The 17,783-nt window shown below is 49.0% G+C and overlaps 2 protein-coding genes and 1 long non-coding RNA gene across 4 annotated transcripts in view; 1 reads left to right on the top strand and 2 right to left on the bottom strand.

The window, feature by feature from the left end:
* The window catches only part of LOC103878794, a 54,108-nt gene that overhangs the window by 8,592 nt on the left and 27,733 nt on the right, over positions 1-17,783 (top strand). The gene's annotated exons all lie outside the window — the stretch shown is intronic.
* On the bottom strand, positions 4,726-10,977 carry SUPT4H1 (SPT4 homolog, DSIF elongation factor subunit). The gene is made up of 5 exons (XM_009190347.4): positions 10,848-10,977; positions 10,185-10,291; positions 6,330-6,385; positions 5,982-6,035; positions 4,726-5,117 (listed from the first exon to the last, which is right to left on the bottom strand). Exons 1-5 carry the CDS (start codon positions 10,914-10,916, stop codon positions 5,050-5,052), a joined length of 354 nt encoding a protein of 117 aa, XP_009188611.1. The 5' UTR covers positions 10,917-10,977; the 3' UTR covers positions 4,726-5,049.
* RNF43 (ring finger protein 43) overlaps positions 12,385-17,783 on the bottom strand; it is a 68,604-nt gene continuing 63,205 nt past the window's right edge. Inside the window, exons 8-9 of the mRNA XM_031657520.1 lie at positions 16,277-17,632; positions 12,385-13,801 (exon numbers count right to left, since the gene is read on the bottom strand). Coding sequence (XP_031513380.1) covers positions 13,758-13,801; positions 16,277-17,632 — 1,400 coding nt within the window. The 3' untranslated portion in view covers positions 12,385-13,757. The remainder of the gene's footprint in view (positions 13,802-16,276; positions 17,633-17,783) is intronic.

Raw genomic sequence — 17,783 nt, 5'->3', positions numbered from 1 at the left:
ACTTACCTAGAGATAGACAACCTTGGATAATGAGAATTCCTTACATACTTAGTTTACAACTCTCAAATTGCTTTTCCCTAAATTATTGTATTTGATTTTTTTTTTTTTTTTTGAGACAGGGTCTTGCTCTGTTGCCCAGGCCAGAGTGCAGTGGCACAATCAGGACTCACTGCACCCTTGACCTCCTGGGCTCAAGTGATCCTCCTGCCTCAGCCTCCCAAGCAGTTGGGACTACAGGCATGTGCCACCACACCCGGTTAATTTTAAAAAAATTTTTAGTAGAGGCAGGGTGTCGCCATTTTGCCCAGGCTGATCTCAAACTCCTGAGCTCAAGCAATCCACCCGCCTCAGCCTCCCAAAGTGCTGGGATTACAGGCGTGAGCCACCACACACAGCCAAAGCAAACCTTTTATTTGAAGTATAACAGTGAACAAATCCTAAGTATATAACAATATATTTTCAGAAAGTGAACTGACCTACATAACTAGCATCAAGATCAAGATAAAAGGCCAGACGTGGTGGCTCATGCCTGTAGTCCCAGCAGTTTGGGAGGCTGAGGCGGGTGGATTGCTTGAGCTCAGGAGTTCGAGACCAGCCTGGGCAGCATGATGAAACCCCATCTCTACCAAAATACAAAAATTAGCTGGATGTGCTGGTGGATGCCTGTAGACCCAGCTACTTGAGGCACCGAGGTGGGAGGATCAACTGAGCCCAGGAGGTTGAGGCTGCAGTGAGCCATGATGATGCCACTGCACTGCAGTCTGGGCGACAGAGTGAGACCCTGTCTCAAAAAAAAAAAAAAAAAAAAAAAAAGAAAGAAAGAAAGAAAAGAAAAGGAAAGGAAAGGAAAGCAAAAGAAAAGAAAAAGAAAAAGAAACAAAATATAACCAGCACCTTAGGTGCTTCTCATGCCCTCCTCCACCCCCACCTATCACAGCTCACCACGATCCTACCACTTAAGATCATAGTTTTGTCAACTGCACTTCACAGACAAGAAACTTCATTTTAGAGGCGACTTGGGAAAGTCACAGAGTTGGTGGTTGGTGGAGGCAGCAGGGCCAAGACTCTGCCCTTAGTTAGATACATGCATTTTCATCACACAAGTCTCTCAGTGTTCCAGTGGGGTGTGACGGTGCCATCATCAGTCTGCAGATAAAGGGAGGTGAGGAGGAAAAAGAGAGGTTGGGAGGTGTGAGGCAGAGGTCAGCAGGTGCATAAGAGCTGCTGGAGTGGAACAGTAAATGCAGCCAGGGGTAACTCATGAAGGGCTAGACTGGTTTCCCAACGCCCTGCATAAGGATCCTTGAGTAAATCCCAAGGATCCCCTCCCCGGGCCATTGCCCCACTGCCTCCATCTCTTTGGCGAATTTTAGGCTTAGGGACTAGAGTGGTGGGATTAGAGTGGTTGGTGGGCTCAACATGTAAGGACAATGTGTTGCAATAACTTCACTCAGAAGAAAGCTAATGCCTCATACTGGTTCTGTGGAACACTTACGGAGGGAAAAAAACTTGCTGTGTTTGTGGACAACTATGTCGCAGTTAGTAGCCCTAAACTTGGTGTGGGCATTATATTTCTTGAGCTGGGGCTCCACTACTTGATTATGGCTAAAACACTTTAACTCTTTTTTTTTAATCCTCCCCGAGACAGAATCTTGCTCTGTCGCCAAGGCTGGAGTGCAGTTGTGCAATCTTGGCTCGCTGCAACCTCCGCCTCCTGGGTTCAAGTAATTCTCCTGCCTCAGCCTCCCACATAGCTGGGATTACAGGCATATGCCACCACACCTGGTTAATTTTTGTATTTTTAGTAGAGACGGGGTTTCACCATCTTGGCCAGGCTGATCTTGAACTCCTGATCTCGTGATCCACCCACCCTGGCCTCCCAAAGTGCTGGGATTATAGGCGTGAGCCACCGCGCCCAGTCAAGACACTGTAACTCTTTGAGCCTCAGTCTCATCACCAAATAAGGATGTTAATTAGTTCCAGGGTTTTTGTGAGAATCAAATGAGATAGTGGATGTGAAAGCCCTTTGTCAACTGTATTTGGGTTTGTTTCGTTGTTTTATGAGACACGGTCTCGCTCTGTCACCCAGGCTGGAGTGCAGTGGTGCTATAATGGCTCACTGCAGCCTCAAACTCCCGGATTCAAGGGATCCTCCCACCTCAGCCTGCCAAGTAGCTGGGACTACAGGTGTACACTACCATGCCTGGCTAATTTTTTATATTTTTTTGTAGAGATGGGCTTTTGCCATGTTGCCCAGGCTGGTCTCACACTCCTGGGTTCAAAGTGATCTGCCCGCTTTGACCTCCCGTAAGTGCTGGTATCATAGGCGTGAGCCACAGCACCCAGCACCTTTGTCAACTGTAAAAATATTTACATGAAAGGCTTTACTGATACTAAACATGAACCAGACTTCCAAAGTTATTATTAGTCTGTTCTTAAACATGACCTACCTGCCTCTTTGATAGAGACCAGATGTCAGGGAGGGGACCTGAGGAACAAGTAGCAGGCTGCAGACAAACTAGGAGTGACAAGGCAGAAGCCACACCAAGAGCAAAGCCTCAGTCCGGACCCTGGTGAAACTGCTCCCCTCCAAAACCAGACCATCCTGACCCTTGCTCTATCAGCCACCAGTCCTTTCTCGAGCTGGAGGCTGCATTATCAATGCACTGCCACTGAGCTCCTCAGTGCTCTGGGAGACCCTAATTCCACAGCATGTGGCGGGGAGGAAGCAGAGAATGAGGCACAGGCAGGCAAGGGGAAGGCAGCCTGGCTACCATTCCTAGTCTCCGTCTGACTTGCATCTGTCCTTGTTGAGCTAGGGAGGAGGCTTGCTCTTCAGGAGAGAAGCCACGCCACTGAGCAAGACAAGGAGAGATCTTAAGATGCTGTGCACTCAGAACTTTGGCAGCCAGAATGGGACTGAACCTTTGACAGACACATGGGCCAGTGGGCAGGACACAGCTCTCACGGCCACCCTCATAGCCATGGAAAGCAGGGCAGTGGTACCAAGACCGGACCGCGCCCTCCCAGGGAGCTGTGAACCAAGTCCTTGTCTTAGTTTCTTTGGGTTCCCAGTAGAGGATGGGACTCCAGCACCTTTCTGCCTGTCTGGGTTGCTGAGTGGCACCACCTGCATGTTCAAGTACCAGAGAAAGCAAGAAAGCTAATTCAGCAGCAGCTCCCAGGGAGAGCCCACTTGGCCCAGTCTGTAGAATCCAGGAAGGAAAACAGGCCACCCTTCCCCCACAAGCATCAATGCCTATGCTCTGTCTTTGGCTTCCTGTGAGACTGTCAGTTAGGGCTCAGTTCAGTGTGAGGCTGAGGCAGCCCAAGTGTGGTTATTTGTGCAAGCTCCTCTTGCCTCCCCTCCCCACAACTGTTTCCATTCTCACCAAGCAGCCACGTCCGGGTCAGACACCCAGGACAGCAGCTGGGGCTTTCCAAGGGGCTTTTTGAGAAGCTAGTGAAAGTTGGGTGTTGGCTGCACAGCCTGGGTACTCTTGCTGAAACGCACTTCTTCCATCCAGGATGTAAGCTCTAGCTGGCAGGGGTGCTTTCAGGTTGAAATTGAACAGAAATCACCACTCATGGAGCTTTCTGTTTGCTGGGCTGGGGAAATCCTTGAGAAACTCAGTTTGGAGTTGGGGTTATCCGACCATTCCCTCAGAGCTTGAAGGCACCAGAGAAAATGGTTCTAGTTTGAAGACCACGAGTGGACATGAGCAGCCCAGCCAGTCCCAGTTTCCCTCCCGTAGGCCTAGGCGAAGACAAGGAAGGGGAGTAGACAAACTAATCAAACTAATCAGAGTCAGGTCAGCGTCTCTCCTCCTTCCCACACACTCCAGCCCACAGGTAACAAGCAAAATCAACTCAAGAGCAACACCAGGTGGCTGAGACACAAAGCCCTAGCACAGGCAGCTCTGCTAATGACCCACAGCTCACCCTGCAGTCGTGGATCTCAGCATTTCCCCCACTCTTTTGGCTGATCGTGCACATATTCTATGTATTGAAAAATGGCCCAAAAAGGACAGCAAAAGGATTTCACCTTTATAATACTTATATAATTTTCACAGCCTCATTTCTACAATCACAACAATCCTGAGGTAAACAGGCCGAGTGTAATCATTCTTTTTAGAGGGAGAACAAGGAACTTAGGGAAATCAAAATGGGGATTTCTGTGGAAATTTAAATAAATGAGAATTCGTGGTAAATTTTTTTATCCTAAAACAAGTAACTCACCTTGGCCGAAAAATGGGATGTTACCCAAGGTCCCCTACTAGGCCAGAGGAGAAAAGGACCTACCTCCTACAGGGGCACAAACAAGGCAGACTAGGACCCAGTGGTCGCCCAAGGCCCAAGGGCCTCCAGTAAGTGCTTGAGACTGGCCTAAGGTATAGGAAGAGCAGGGGAGGGAAGAATTATTAAACATGGTCAAGGAGCACTACAAAGCCGCAGGATTTCTTCAAGGGGTACTGCTGTGCCAGGTCTCAAGGGCAGAAGGATACATCCGCGAGACACCAGGGCCACCAAGCTGATGGGGTTACCAAGCCTCTGGACACCACCTTCTGATAGGAAGCAAGGAAGCACACTAGAAAGGCTGCAATCCAAGAGGCTGAGACAGTCAAAAGGGAGTAGAAGGGCCTCTGCTGCTCTGGGAAGCTTCTTATAGGGCAAAATAAGCTATTACTGTGCCTAAGAGAATGGAAGAGGGAGGCAAGGCAGGTGTCATGGCCTTCAGAACTTTCTAGAGGAGGTTCATATTTATTGACATTTGACCTGGAGTCCTCAGCATGGGGAAGGCACAGCCCTGGGCCATGGATAGGAAAATCAGTATCCTACTCTCTCCTCAATTCCATCTGTTAATCCACCAACCCAAATCCCTCCCACCCCACTTGTAGTCCAAAGAAGATAAAATGATGTGCTGCTTTCTCAACAGTGAGCTGAGTCTGAATTGGAGGGTAGGACGTATTTGAAATTCTGCTCATTTAGTTCCAGAACAAGAAATAAGCAGAGGCAGGAGAGCAAAGATGCTGGCAGCCCTGCATCTTGCTACGTCTTTATAGCTGTGTCTCTGGATTTGTAGGCCACTCCTCGACTTTTCAGCTCCCGCACGATTCCTGAAGCAGGAAAAGAAATAGTTTTGTGAGGTAAGATTCAGAAGGGTAAGATAGGCCACTCAGCTGCCACCCTGAGGGGTGGAGTTCCTAGACCACTTATCAATAGTCATCCTTGGCCAGGCATAGTGGCTCATGCCTGTAATCTCAGCACTTTGGGAAGTCAAGGTGGATCACTTGAGGTCAGGAGTTCAAGACCAGCCTGGGCTACAGAGCAAGGCTCCATCTCTACAAAAATTTTTTTAAAATTAGCCAGGCGTAGTAGCTTGCACCCGTAGTCCTGGCTATTTGGGAGGCTGAGGTGGGAAGATCTCTTGAGTCCATGAGTTCAAGGCTGCACTGAGCTATGATCACGCCACTACACTTCAGCCTGGGTGACAGAGTAAGACCCTGTCTCCAAAAAACTAAAACAAAAAACAAAAAAAAAGGTCCTGCTTAGTTGACTCATTACCAGTGAAGACCCAGGTAAGTGTTTGGTAAGAATGAGAAGAAAAAGAGGGATACATGTAGTCATCAAAAGCAAAGGTTCTAGGCCAGGCACCTGTAGTCCCAGCTACTCAAGAGGCAGAGGTGGGAGGAACACATGAGCCCAGGAGTTAGAGTCCAGCCTGGGCAACACATGAGACCTTGTCTCTAAAAAAATAAAAAACAGAAATAGCAAAAATTCTGGAGCCAGAATGCCTGGATTCCAGTCCTGGCTCCTCATTTACTAGCTGACCTCCAGCAAGTGATTTAACCTCTCTGTGCCTGGTTCCCCCCATCTGTAAAATGCTGAACCTCAGGAGTTGTGAGAATTGGCATTAATTCAGCTAAAAAAACTTCTGCAGAGCTTTAGAGTAAATGAACATTGGCTGTTATGATTATTACCTTGGGGCAGGCGACCAGTGACTGACACCGCATATACACCTGGCTTAAAGTTACCTGAGAGAGAAGAAAAAAGATACAAGATTACAGTGAAGTGAGTTAAGACTGAAGATCAAATGGAAGCTAAAGCTAAACATTAAAGAAGTGATGCAACTCCAACAGAAGAGCTATCCCCTCTTTCGGCTACAAGTGTTAAATGATAAGGCACAGGACACTGCTTCCTTGTCTTCCCTACAACCCGATCTTTCCCACCCTGAGGTCACTCACCTTGCTGATTTCAGACTCCCTAATGGACCTGAGGAACAGTAACAATACTACAACTAAGCCAAAAGGAGAAAGGCCGACACTTACTGACTCGCTGCCACTTGGAGACCCAGCTGTCCTCTGGACTCATCATCGCAATGATTCTAGGGAGGGAAAAGAAATGGAGAGTCAGCCTGAGCCTCCCCTGGGCCTGAGCTCAATTCTGAGAGAGAAATCTAGGAAAAAGCCAAGTACTGAGTCTCCACTGCAAAGTTGGGAAAACTGCCTTCTGATGTTGGGATGAGGCTGACTCAAAGCTAGGACAACAAACGTTCTTTGTTCTTATGTCCTTGGCCCGCCAGCCACAGGTTAGTTTCCATCCCCAAAAGACTCTCTCACTCAGCTCACAAACATCCTTAGCCTACAGATTCCCTAGAAAATGAGACGGCTTTAGGACTAGAGGGCCAATAGTTACAACTAACACAACTACAAGGGGTCTAGCGCCTAGTGCAAAGAGGAGGGTGAGTCAGAACAATGGATCCTCCTACTAGAAATGAGTTCAACTTGGCTAAGCTCTTCCTCTAATGACCTATACATATAGGGACCCCTCTAATGACCTATACATGTGGGGTTCCCTTCTCAGAACCTCATCAGTAAGCTGAGACTCAAAGGTTGAGATAATACATGAAAAACACCTTAGCACAAAGACTAGCACAGAGTGCTAAATAAGCATTAGCTCTCCTCATTATCCTACTCGTCCTTCCCAGGTAGCTGTGATTCCAGAAGAATGGTAAGGCTATTCAAGGGCTAGAAGATGCTGCTTGAGCAAGATGGATAAGCATTTTTGTCATTCAAAGCATTCAATCAAATGCTTACTGCCTGCCTATTGTGTTGGGTCTAAGCACTGACATTTGTTGACTGCCTCCTCAATATGCCTCCCCTCTTCTCTCAGTAACACTCCTGGATTCTTATTTGAGAAGATTCCCTTCCCATCCAAATCCTACATTATCAGCCATGCGCTGTAAGTGGAACCGACCCTACCTCCAGGGCTGACAAGCAGAAGAACACTAGCCCTTAGCCCTGCAGCCTGATGGGAGATAGGCACGATGCAGGCCATCCTCCTGACCACAAGTATATTCTTCTCTGTCCTTCGCAATCTATCTTTTTAGCCTTAGGGTCCCTAGAGCCCAACCATATGATTTAACCTAAACAGAATTCCCACTGTTCTCCAAACACATCCTGGTTTTCCCCAACCTATGCCTTTGCTCTAGTCACTCCCTTTATTTGGAATGTTCTCTCTCTCTCTCACCTCAACTTCCTCAAAAATCCCAAGCTTCTTTCTTTAAGAGGAAAGTTCTACCTCTTCCAACTTTGGTTGAGGTCATCTAGCCCTCCTCTGATCTTCAATTTGCCCACTCTTTAAGACCTAATATGCACTAGAATATACAAATAATTCCTACAACCCAACAACAAAAAAAACAAACTGAAGTCAAAAATGAGTAAAGGCCTTGAATAGGCATTTCTCCAAAGATACACAAATGGCTATAAGCACATAAGAGGCTCAACATCACCCTTCATTGGGGAAATGGGACACCAAAGTCACACCCATTAGGATGGCTATTATTAATAAATAATAAGTGTTGGTAAGGATGGGGAGAAATTAGAACCTTTGGGCACTGTTGGTGGGAACGGAAAATGGTGCAGTTGCTAAACAGTATGACAGTTCCTCAAAAAATTAAACACTCCATTATCATATATCTAGCAATTTCACTTGTGGATATACAGACGATCCCTGACTTACCTTAGTTCAACTTATGATTTTTCAAATTTATGATTGTGCAAAAGTGACATGCATTCAGTAGAAACCGTTTTCAAATTTTAAATTTTGTTATTTTCCAGGCTAGCAATTCAGTACAATATTCTGTCATGATGCTGTGCAGCAGCCGTGAGCCACAGCTTCTGGTCAGCCACTGTAACATAAGCGTTTTGAGCACATTTGAAGTAGGCTAAGTTAAGATATTCATTAGGTTAGGTGTGTTAAATGCACTTTTGGCTTATATTTTCAACTTATGATGGGCTTATTAGGTTGTAACTCTGTACTTGAGTTGAGCATCTGCACTGAACATAATAAAAGGAGGGACTTGAACACATATTTATATGCCAATGTTCACAGCAGTATTATTCACAAATAGCCAAAAGGCAGAAGCAACCCAAGATATCACTGATGGATGAATGGGCAACAGAACATGCTATACACATACAAGAGAATATTATTCACCTCAAAAAAAGGAGGGAAATTCTGTTGCATGCTACGATATGAATGAACCTTGAAGACATTATGCTAAGTGAAAGAAGCTACAAAATGCTACTGAATGAGCCCATAGGTACCTAAGGGTGTCTAAGGTGGCCAAATTCATAGAGACAAAGCATGGCGGTTGTGAGGGACCAGAGGGAGAGAATGAGGAGCTAGTGTTTAATGGGTACAGATGAAAAAAGTTCTGGAGATGGATGGTGGTGATGGCTGCACAACAATGAGTATGCACTAATGTCACTGAAATGTGTATTTAGAAATGGCAGCCGGGCACAGTGGCTCACGCCTATAATCCCAGCACTTTGGGAGGCTGAGACAGGAGAATCACCTGAGGTCAGGAGTTCGAGACCAGCCTGGCCAACATGGCAAAACCCCGTCTCTACTAAAAAAGGATAAAAATTAGCTGGGCATGGTGTGGGTGCCTGTAATCCCAGCTACTCAGGAGGCTGAGGCAGGAGAATCGCTTGAACCTGGGAGGTGGAGGTTGTAGTGAGCTGAAACCACGCCAATGCAGCCGGGTGCAGTGGCTCACTCCTGTAATCTCAGCACTTTGGGAGGCCGAGGTGAGTGGATCATGAGGTCAGGAGTTCAAGACCAGTCTGACCATCATGGTGAAACCCCGTCTCTACTAAAAATACAAAAATTAGCTGGGTGTGGTGGCAGGCACCTGTAATCCCAGCTACTCAGGAGGCTGAGGCAGAGAACTGCTTGAACCTGAGAGGTGGAGTTGCAGTGAGCTGAGATTGCGCCACTGCACTCCAGCCTGGGCGACAGAGCGAGCCTCCATCTCAAATAAATAAATAAGTAAAATGACTAAAATGGGCTGGGCATGGTGACTCACACATGTAATCCCAGCACTATGAGAGCCCCAGGTGGGCAGATCACCTGAGATCAGGAGTTTGAGATCAGTCTGGCCAACATGGTGAAACTCCATCTCTACTAAAAATACAAAAATTAGCTGGGTGTGATGGCGGGCGCCTGTAATCCCAGCTACTCAGGAGGCTGAAGCAGGAGAATTGCTTGAACCCAGGAGGCAGAGGTTGCAGTGAGCCAAGATTGCGTCTTTGCACTCCAGCCTGAGTGACAGGAGCGAAAAGTCTGTCCCCCCCAAAAAAGCAACAGCTTTGGGGCAATGATCTACCATTACTATACCTCCCTTCCCTTCATTTTCAAAAGAAATTTTCATGCATTTAACAAACATTATTAAGATTACATTCTTTCTTCTCATGTTGTCTTTGAAATATGGGGTGTATTTTATACTTAAAAGCATGTCTTAATTTGGACTAGACACATTTCAAGTGCTCAGTAGCTACATGTGGCTAGTGGTTACTGTATTAGATGCCTAGCACTAGTATGTCTCAAAATAACTGTTGAGGCTAGACACAGTGGCTTACACCTATAATCCCAGCACTTTGGGAGGTTGAAGTGGGAGGATCGTTCCACGCTGCAGTGAGCCATGATCATGCCACTGTACTCCAGCCTGAGTCACAGAGCAAAACCCCGACTCAAAAAAAAAAAAAAAAAACCCACACAAGATAACCCCCAAAAACGAACGGCTGGGACCAACTAGGATTAACACTTGCCCTGCATTTACTTCTCTGGGTGCGGGTTGGGTAATGCAGAAGGGAATGACGGACTCTGAAGTGGCTTACCCATCAAAGGAAGAGCTGGTGCAGTCATATACCATCTCTCGGTTACCCTTCATTTGTAGATATGCATCACAATTGTCACAACCATCATATTCAAACTGGTCTATAGTCTAGGAGTGAAGAAAAATAAAGGAGAAGGAGAGATAAGCATGAACAAGACCAAGAGACAAAGTAGCTTTCTCAATACTTCGACCTGCTCAGTTTCTTGTTTCCCTGTGTTGACTCTGTCTCCCAAGGTTCCCCACCTACTACTTTCAAAGCTCCATTCCTAAGTCCCACCCTCCCACTCCGTCCTCTCTTCTTCCCAATTCCGTTTTATCTATTCCTTTCTCTAGTCTGCTCACGGTCAGGCACCCTTTCCGACTACTCACTCAGCTGCGAATCCCCACCCGCCTCTGACTCCCAGCGTCTTTCGGCTCCAACGTAAGTTCACCGAATGTCTAAGAGCTGAGGATTCAAAGGCATGTAAGACCCCCCGTGCCCTCAGCTGCAAGACCTGCCCGCGATCCTACGAGGTAAACGATGGCCTCCTTCGGCTTCTCACTCCCCCTGCCACCTCTGAGTCCTGGGCCTTACTTTTCACTTTACTGTCCCACAGCCCCGTTCCGCCCTCTTTCCCCGACCTTGGTCCCCCATGGTCCCTACAACCAAGTCCCCGACTGACACCTTGACCAGCGAACACAGCAAACAGGCCCGTAGATGCCGCAGGTCCTTCGGGACTGTCTCCAGGGCCATCTTCTCCGATGGGAAGAGCAACAGAGAGATACACTGCCACAGGCTGCGCACCCGCAGGAAGTAAATAGCTCGTTACCCAGAATGCCCGCCACTTCTGGCGCTCAGACTTCCACTTCCGGTGTGGGCGGGCGCCTGCTCCGCCCCTACCCCCGCCAGAGGAGATGGTTTCTCCCACCGGCAGGCGGGGAGGCGGGGCGGTCGGCCGCCACCTGGGCTGGGGCGCGTCCCCGCCACCTGAGCCCGCCAAGGGCGCGGCGGAGGCTGTGTAGGGTAGTTAGCGGGCCCCCGAGGGGCGGGGAGGGGCGGGGAGGGGTGGGTGGCTGCGCTTACGCGGGAGTTCGTCGGCCTGAGCCGCAGCGACGCGACGCGGGCCGTTTGATCTGGGCTGCTGGCACTGGGGCGCCGATCCCATTCCCGATGGTAACCCGAAGTGTTTTGTTTTGTTTTGTTTTGTCTTCCCGTTTTAGAAGCACTGGGAGCAGTGAATCCACTGTCTCCCTCTGGATTATCTCTGCAGAGACCCGTAACAAATCCAGGGACAGCCCCACCCCTCCTTCCTAACTGCCAGAGCCCTATAGGGTTTCCACTTGCTTCCCACAGGAATGCTGGCCTGCGAGCTACGGCGGAAAACATGCGTATTTATCTTTTAAAACTCCGTCTGTTTGCTCGTTCCGGCTGATAATTTATACTTTGCGCAGTTCTTAGCACTTAGACACGGTTCCTTTACTAAAGAACATTTGTAGGAGATTAGGTGTCCTTTTTTCCCCTTTCATTTCACCGTATAGGAAGCGAAATGCCTTGTTCTACAGGCACCAAACCACCACCCCTACCAAACCTTTCTCGGGGAAGCAGAAGGGGACTTGTGCCGTATGAGGAAGCGACAGAGGCCCCTTCTGGCCCTGGGTACTTCATGCCAGCGGAGCACCAGCTCTCTCTGTCCTCGCCATAGCCCGAGTGCAGGCAGAACGCAGTCATTTGTGTTTATCTGAGAGGAGCTTTGGGATATAAATAGTTTCAGGCCCCGCTGTTCTATCCTTCCAGCCCAGCCTCCTGATTGAAACTGAGCTGCTTCCGGGCAGGCTTGCTTCTTGTTGCCGGTCCCATGCTGTGTTCAGATGGGCTCTGTGACAGGTTTGGATGTTTTCTATCACTGAATAAAACTTTACACTTTGGAACATGTTTTCTATACTCGATTATCTCATGTAAGTCCTGCAACAACCATGAAGTAGGCCCATTTTATGGACTGAAAAAGCGAGGCACAGAGTATTTGCCCAAGGTCTAAGTCACTGAAGCATCATCATAATGTGTGAAGTGAACAGTATAATTATGACTGAATCACAGTGAGAATCTAGTCATGCTTTCTCCTTCCCTGATCTCACTAAGTCACACTTTTAGGGGCTTACAAACCAGTTCTTATTGCCAAGCCCTCTACTCTACCCTATCCTTTCATAAATCGGAGCCTAGCCTCTGATAACAGAAATAATTTATTTCTCTTGATGTAGAAAGAGATGAAGTTGTTACCCTGAGTGACAGTCATGACAGAACAAAACCACAAGACCAGACCACATTTGTGGATAAATATATTAGCAAATAAATACATTTCTCAACATAGTGCCTGATTCAAGCGTCTGTCTGGTTCAGATATAAATACCCATGTGGGTGCCTAGGTGCTAGTCTCCCCACTAACTGAGGGAAGAAGGTTCCCAGGTGGGGTCCTGTGCCCACTTTGCCCCCATATTCACATTCCAAATGGGATAATGCCTGAGGGTCCAACAGTGGTCAGGCTGCCCTGGGGTGAATGTCACCCTGAGGAGGCCCCTCAGCTCTTGTCCACTCAGTGTAAGTGGCCTAGGCCAGACTTGTGCTCTAATCCACTCTCCTGTGGGTCCCTGGCCTATATGGCTTATACTGGGGAGCTGGGCCTCTAGGCTGTCCAAACCCAAGGGTCATACTTTACTTTTCCTTTGTTGTCCCCATTCTCCATCCTTGCTCTGAGACAAAACTTCTCCCAGAGAAGAACTCTTTGTTGTCCCCGCTCAGGTGTAATTCTGCCTTTTCTACCTTCATTCCATCCTTCCTCTGCCCAGAGGAAGTTCAGCAGAAATTTCTCCTTTCCACCTGCTCTGGGACTCTGAGACAGGAAATCTTCAAGGAGGAGTTTTCCCTTCCCCACTGTTCTTACTCTCAACCCCCAGAGGAACCAAGGCTGCTGTACCCACCTCAGGGATAGAACTCCACACTATAGTGGGAAAGTTTCAGGGACCCCTCCTTTTAGTGCTCAGGGCCCACCTATGGTCCTGGTCCTTTTGGCAAAAAGGAAAATAATAGAACCAGGGTTGCCCATGATGTAGCAGCCTTACTGTGGAGGGGCCAAAGCTGGTGTGCAGAGTTCACCCGAGGGAGGTGATAAGGTGTCATGAGTTCTGCTGAACCCACTGGCTGGTATGAACATGAGGCCTGGGGTGAGGGAGACCAAGTAGGGTTCGGGGAAGGAGCAGCACCTTTGTAACACCTGGCTACCCATAGCTAGCTTTCTGCCCTCAAAAACTCAGCCTTCAAGGGATCCAGCGCATACATGCCACAGGCAGCAGCTGGTTGCCTGGCTGGACATGGATTTGCTGCACTGCAGATGTGTTCTGCAGACAAGGTCTGGAGCTGGAGCAGGAAACGGTACCCTCCCGCCCTCCATCATCACCAGTCCTCTTCCAGTGCTTCTAGGAAGTATGGCAAAAAGAATGGTGTTTGCTGTGGTCCTTTCTTCTCCTGGGAGCAGGACTCTGTGCCAGGTAGGGCCCAAACGCATCTGGAGCACACTCTTGGTTGGATCTAGGCCTGAGCATCTCACACAGCCTGTTCACACAGCTCCTCGAGTTCCTCCTCTGAGCCTGTATTTAGAGAGAGGGGAGGAAAGAGGTCATTGAGGGTCAGGTCAGGCACCTGCTTCTCTCACCTGCAGCAGAGTGTGGCTGGGAGGGGATTACAGGGAGGGAGGAGGAGAGACTGTGTCTGGAAAGGGTCGTTAGATTGAAAGCTAAGGGGGCCCCAGTTGGGACACAGGGGAGAGAAAAACAAATCTAAAGAAATATATATAGCAACCAGTGTGTTACCAATACTTACTATTCATTTATTCACCCAATAAATATTTATTAAGCATTCGTTTTGAATTTGGTCTGCTACCATGTGCCAAATAGAAGACCAAAAAGAATAAGCAGGGACCTGGTAACCTTTTTGGAGAGAAAGTATGAAAGCAAATGGCCATTACGCCAGTGGGACAGGACAGGAGTCATGAGAGATGCATTAAGGAAGGAGAGAGACCAGGTCCAAGTGCAGCGATCAGGAAAGGCTTCTTGGAAGTGGGGATAAATGAGCTGATTCTGTAGGAATAGGTAAGAATTAGATTTATGGGAATAGAGGAGGCAGGAGTATATTCTGGGCTACAGGAACTACAAGAATCGTTTACCCAGTTTGGCTAAAGCATGGGCCTGGGGAAGGTAGGGAAGAGAGTAGAAAATAAGGTTGAGAAGGAAGCTGGGGGCTGGCTGGTGCAGGAACCTTTGAGGCCAAAGCAGGTTGGATTTTTCCTCTCTGTGGACAAAACAGAACATTTGAAGATTTCTGGACAGTTTACTGTAAGGCAGATGACGCTGGCAGCAATAGGGAGGGTAGGTGAGCAGTGGAGCTGTGGCGCATAACTCTATGGGACATACTGGATGGGCAGCACTCAGTCTTCGAGGCCCTGTAAGAGGGAAGGAAAGAGCTGGGAGGCTCCTGCATGGATCTTTAGGGTATACCTAAGACACTGGCAGGGCCGTAAGTACTGGACTTGAAAAAACATGATAAAGCTAGCTAAGATACAGTTAACAGAATCTGGCACTGATTAGATGTAAGAGGCAAGAAAAAGAGAGGCACTGAAACTAGTTCTGAGTTTGAGAGAAAAGGGAGATAGTGGTGTGGTACTGGCAGCACTCAAAGTACACACACGATAGGGTCTGAATGGAACCACAAACACATAGCCAAAGCTTGCAGTACATGGCTCTCTCCCCATGGACCTGGATGTCCTGATTGGCAAGTTCTATGTCCCCAGAGCCTAGTCTGGAACCTAGCACAAAGCAGGCATATAGTCAGAAGAAAAAAAAGGAGGGAAAGAGGAAGGAAACAAATAAATGCATGAATGGATGAGAGCAGCTCCCAGGTCCTGCATGAAGAATTCCTACACTGAAGAATCTTTCAGGACCTCTGGGTCACCTCCTGGGGTGGAAGGGCTCTAGTGAAGGCTGTATACAAAGAACTGTGTCATCTGCACAATGGGGGAAGATGGGGAAGAGTAGAAGGTGGAAGGTCCTGGGTGGAAAAGAGAGATATATGGGCAAGTAAATACCATGTTAAAGTTGAGAATTTACATGATCACCATTTGTTATAATATAGGGATGCACTGAATCCCCAAGAAATTAAGGTCAGTCTTATTAATCATGATGCGTCAAAGGGAAGTCCTCCTGTTGTTTTACCACAGGGGAAGGGAAGAAAACCTAAGGCCGTACAGGGCTGCTGGGGACCACCTGTGGTTTCTCTCTCTCTCTTTTTTCTCGTTACTCACATAGCTCTTCCTATATAGCCTCGTATTATGGTTATGTGTAATTATTTCTACTATAGCTCTCCCCAAGGAACACTTCTTGGCCTTCTTTGTATTTAGAACTAATACTGAGCTGTGAGCATTGGTAGAACTAAACCAGTTATTAAAATATAGAAACACTTATGTTTGAGCTGCTACCCCAGACCACTCCAAGTGCCTCTTTTTTTTTTTTTTTTTGAGACAGAGTCTCACTCTGTTACCCAGGCTGGAGTGCAGTGGCACCATCTTGGCTCACTGCAACTTCCGCCTCTCAGGTTCACACGATTCTCCTGCCTCAGCCTCCCAAGTAGCTGGGATTATAAGTGCCCACCACCATGCCCGGCTAATTTTTGTATTTTTAGTAGAGACTGGGTTTCACCATGTTGGCTAGGTTGGTCTTGAGCTCCCAGCCTCAAGGGATCCACCCACCTCGGCCTCCCAAAGTTCTTGGATTAAAGGCATGAGCTATCACACCCAGCCTTCCAAGTGCCTTTCTGATGCCTCAGCCACACCAGCACCTCCCTGGGACTTCTCTGTGATCTGCCAACTAAAGGGGTAGCACCTGGCAGAGCTGAGCTGTTCCTGCACTCTAGTCAGCATATGCTGTCCTGATGGTTAAGTATTTTGGTTGTCACCTCTGCTGTATCCTTCTCAGCTTCCATCAACCCTTTGTTGGCTGACTTCACCTGTCCTGAAATATGCAGCTCTAGTCTCCTCTCCCTACCACATCCACTTCCCCCTGAAAACTCACCAGGCTGGGCCGACAGCACCTGGCAGTGTGGATGAGGGCATGGTCTGCCCTCTGCGGTGTCAGAACTCCATTCAGAAGGCCCCTCCCCAGGTGGATGTGGTTCCGGGGACCGGTGAGGAGTCAGACACAACCACACTGGCTGTGAATTTGAGTAACAGGGGCCTGGAGTTTCTGGTAGTAGCCTCCTGTCTAGGCCTGGAGGTCCAAAGATCAAGGGGTGTGCCTCTGGGGACCAAGAATATGCCACGCTGGGGGTGAAATGGGGAAAAATCTGGCAAGCTGGGTGCACAGTTGCATCCTGGGGCCGAGAACCAGGGGTGGGCTCGGAGGGACACCCCCGCCTTTTCCTCTGTGGGTGTCGGGCAGACAGGCTGGATTTTTGCAAGTTGAAAAGACTGCTGGTACTGAGGCAGATGCTGGAGGCTTCAACTGGGCCAGGGGCTGGCTCAGGGAAGGCCCTGGGGCGCTGTGGGTTAGAGAGCCGCCCCGAAGGGGCTGCTGAGTTGGATCTGGTGACATGCTGATCAGGAGAAGCTGGCTCCGGCTGGGGCTGTGTCCGAGGAATAGGAGGCCTGGACGAGGGGACCCCAGTTTCTGGGCCAGGCTTCCTGCCATGCCACTGGAACCGCTTTTTGTAGTGGTGGTGCCGGTGGCGGTGGTAGTGGACATGGCTGGAAACCTGGGTTTCCCCTGTGGGCACCACCGAGTCCAAGGAACGAGGCCGAGAGGTCACGCTAGGGTGCATGTCCACTCGCTGGGGATCCCCTTCAGGGCTGCAGTACACTAGGGAGTCGAAGTCACTGCTTAGGGAGCTGCAGAAAGTAGAACTGCTTCCATGGACACCCTGTAGGCTGATGTCCGTGCAGTTGACCACGGAGTCACTCGAAGAGCCATGACAAGGCCCTGAGCTGGAGTCACTGGCTGGCCCATCTGCCAGGTACCCACTGCGTTCTGTGCAATAGCTTTCTCCAGATCCACTGCTGTCAGGGGGCCTGGCCCGGCGTAGGGGCACTGGGCGAGCAGCAGGGTGCTGTGAGGTGGATTGGAGGTGGCTCAGTCCCCAGCCTTGTGCATAGGGGTGCTGGGCCCCTGCCAGGCGCTGCTGCTCTCCTGGAGCCCGGGGATGTGCAGCTCTGGGGAGGCGGTGATGCCGAGGGCCCATGCCTGGCTCCTGGGATGGCAGGAAGGGACCAGGTCGTGGGGGCCGAGCCACTGCACTCTGGGAAGGGCCCAACAGGTAGGCAGCAGGGAGGTGGTAGTGGGCATGGCCAGGATGCTGGCGAATGAGGTGGAGTCTTCGACCTGGCTCTTGGTAAGATCGAGAGGGTCCCAGGGACTGGGAAAATGAATCTCCCTCTGGAAAAAAGAACCAAGAGCACAGATGTTTAACTCTACAAACCTACAGAAAGACATGGCTGTAGCTAATCTATTTGACCCTGGGTAGCCTGTGAGCTCAGAGTTTGGGGGACCAAGGACGTACCTAACCTGCCTGTGCTCTGGGACTCCT

The sequence above is a fragment of the Papio anubis genome, chromosome 17, assembly GCF_008728515.1.
Source record: "Papio anubis isolate 15944 chromosome 17, Panubis1.0, whole genome shotgun sequence".
Taxonomy (NCBI): Eukaryota; Metazoa; Chordata; class Mammalia; order Primates; family Cercopithecidae; genus Papio; species Papio anubis.
This window is presented reverse-complemented; position numbering and strand designations above follow the sequence as displayed.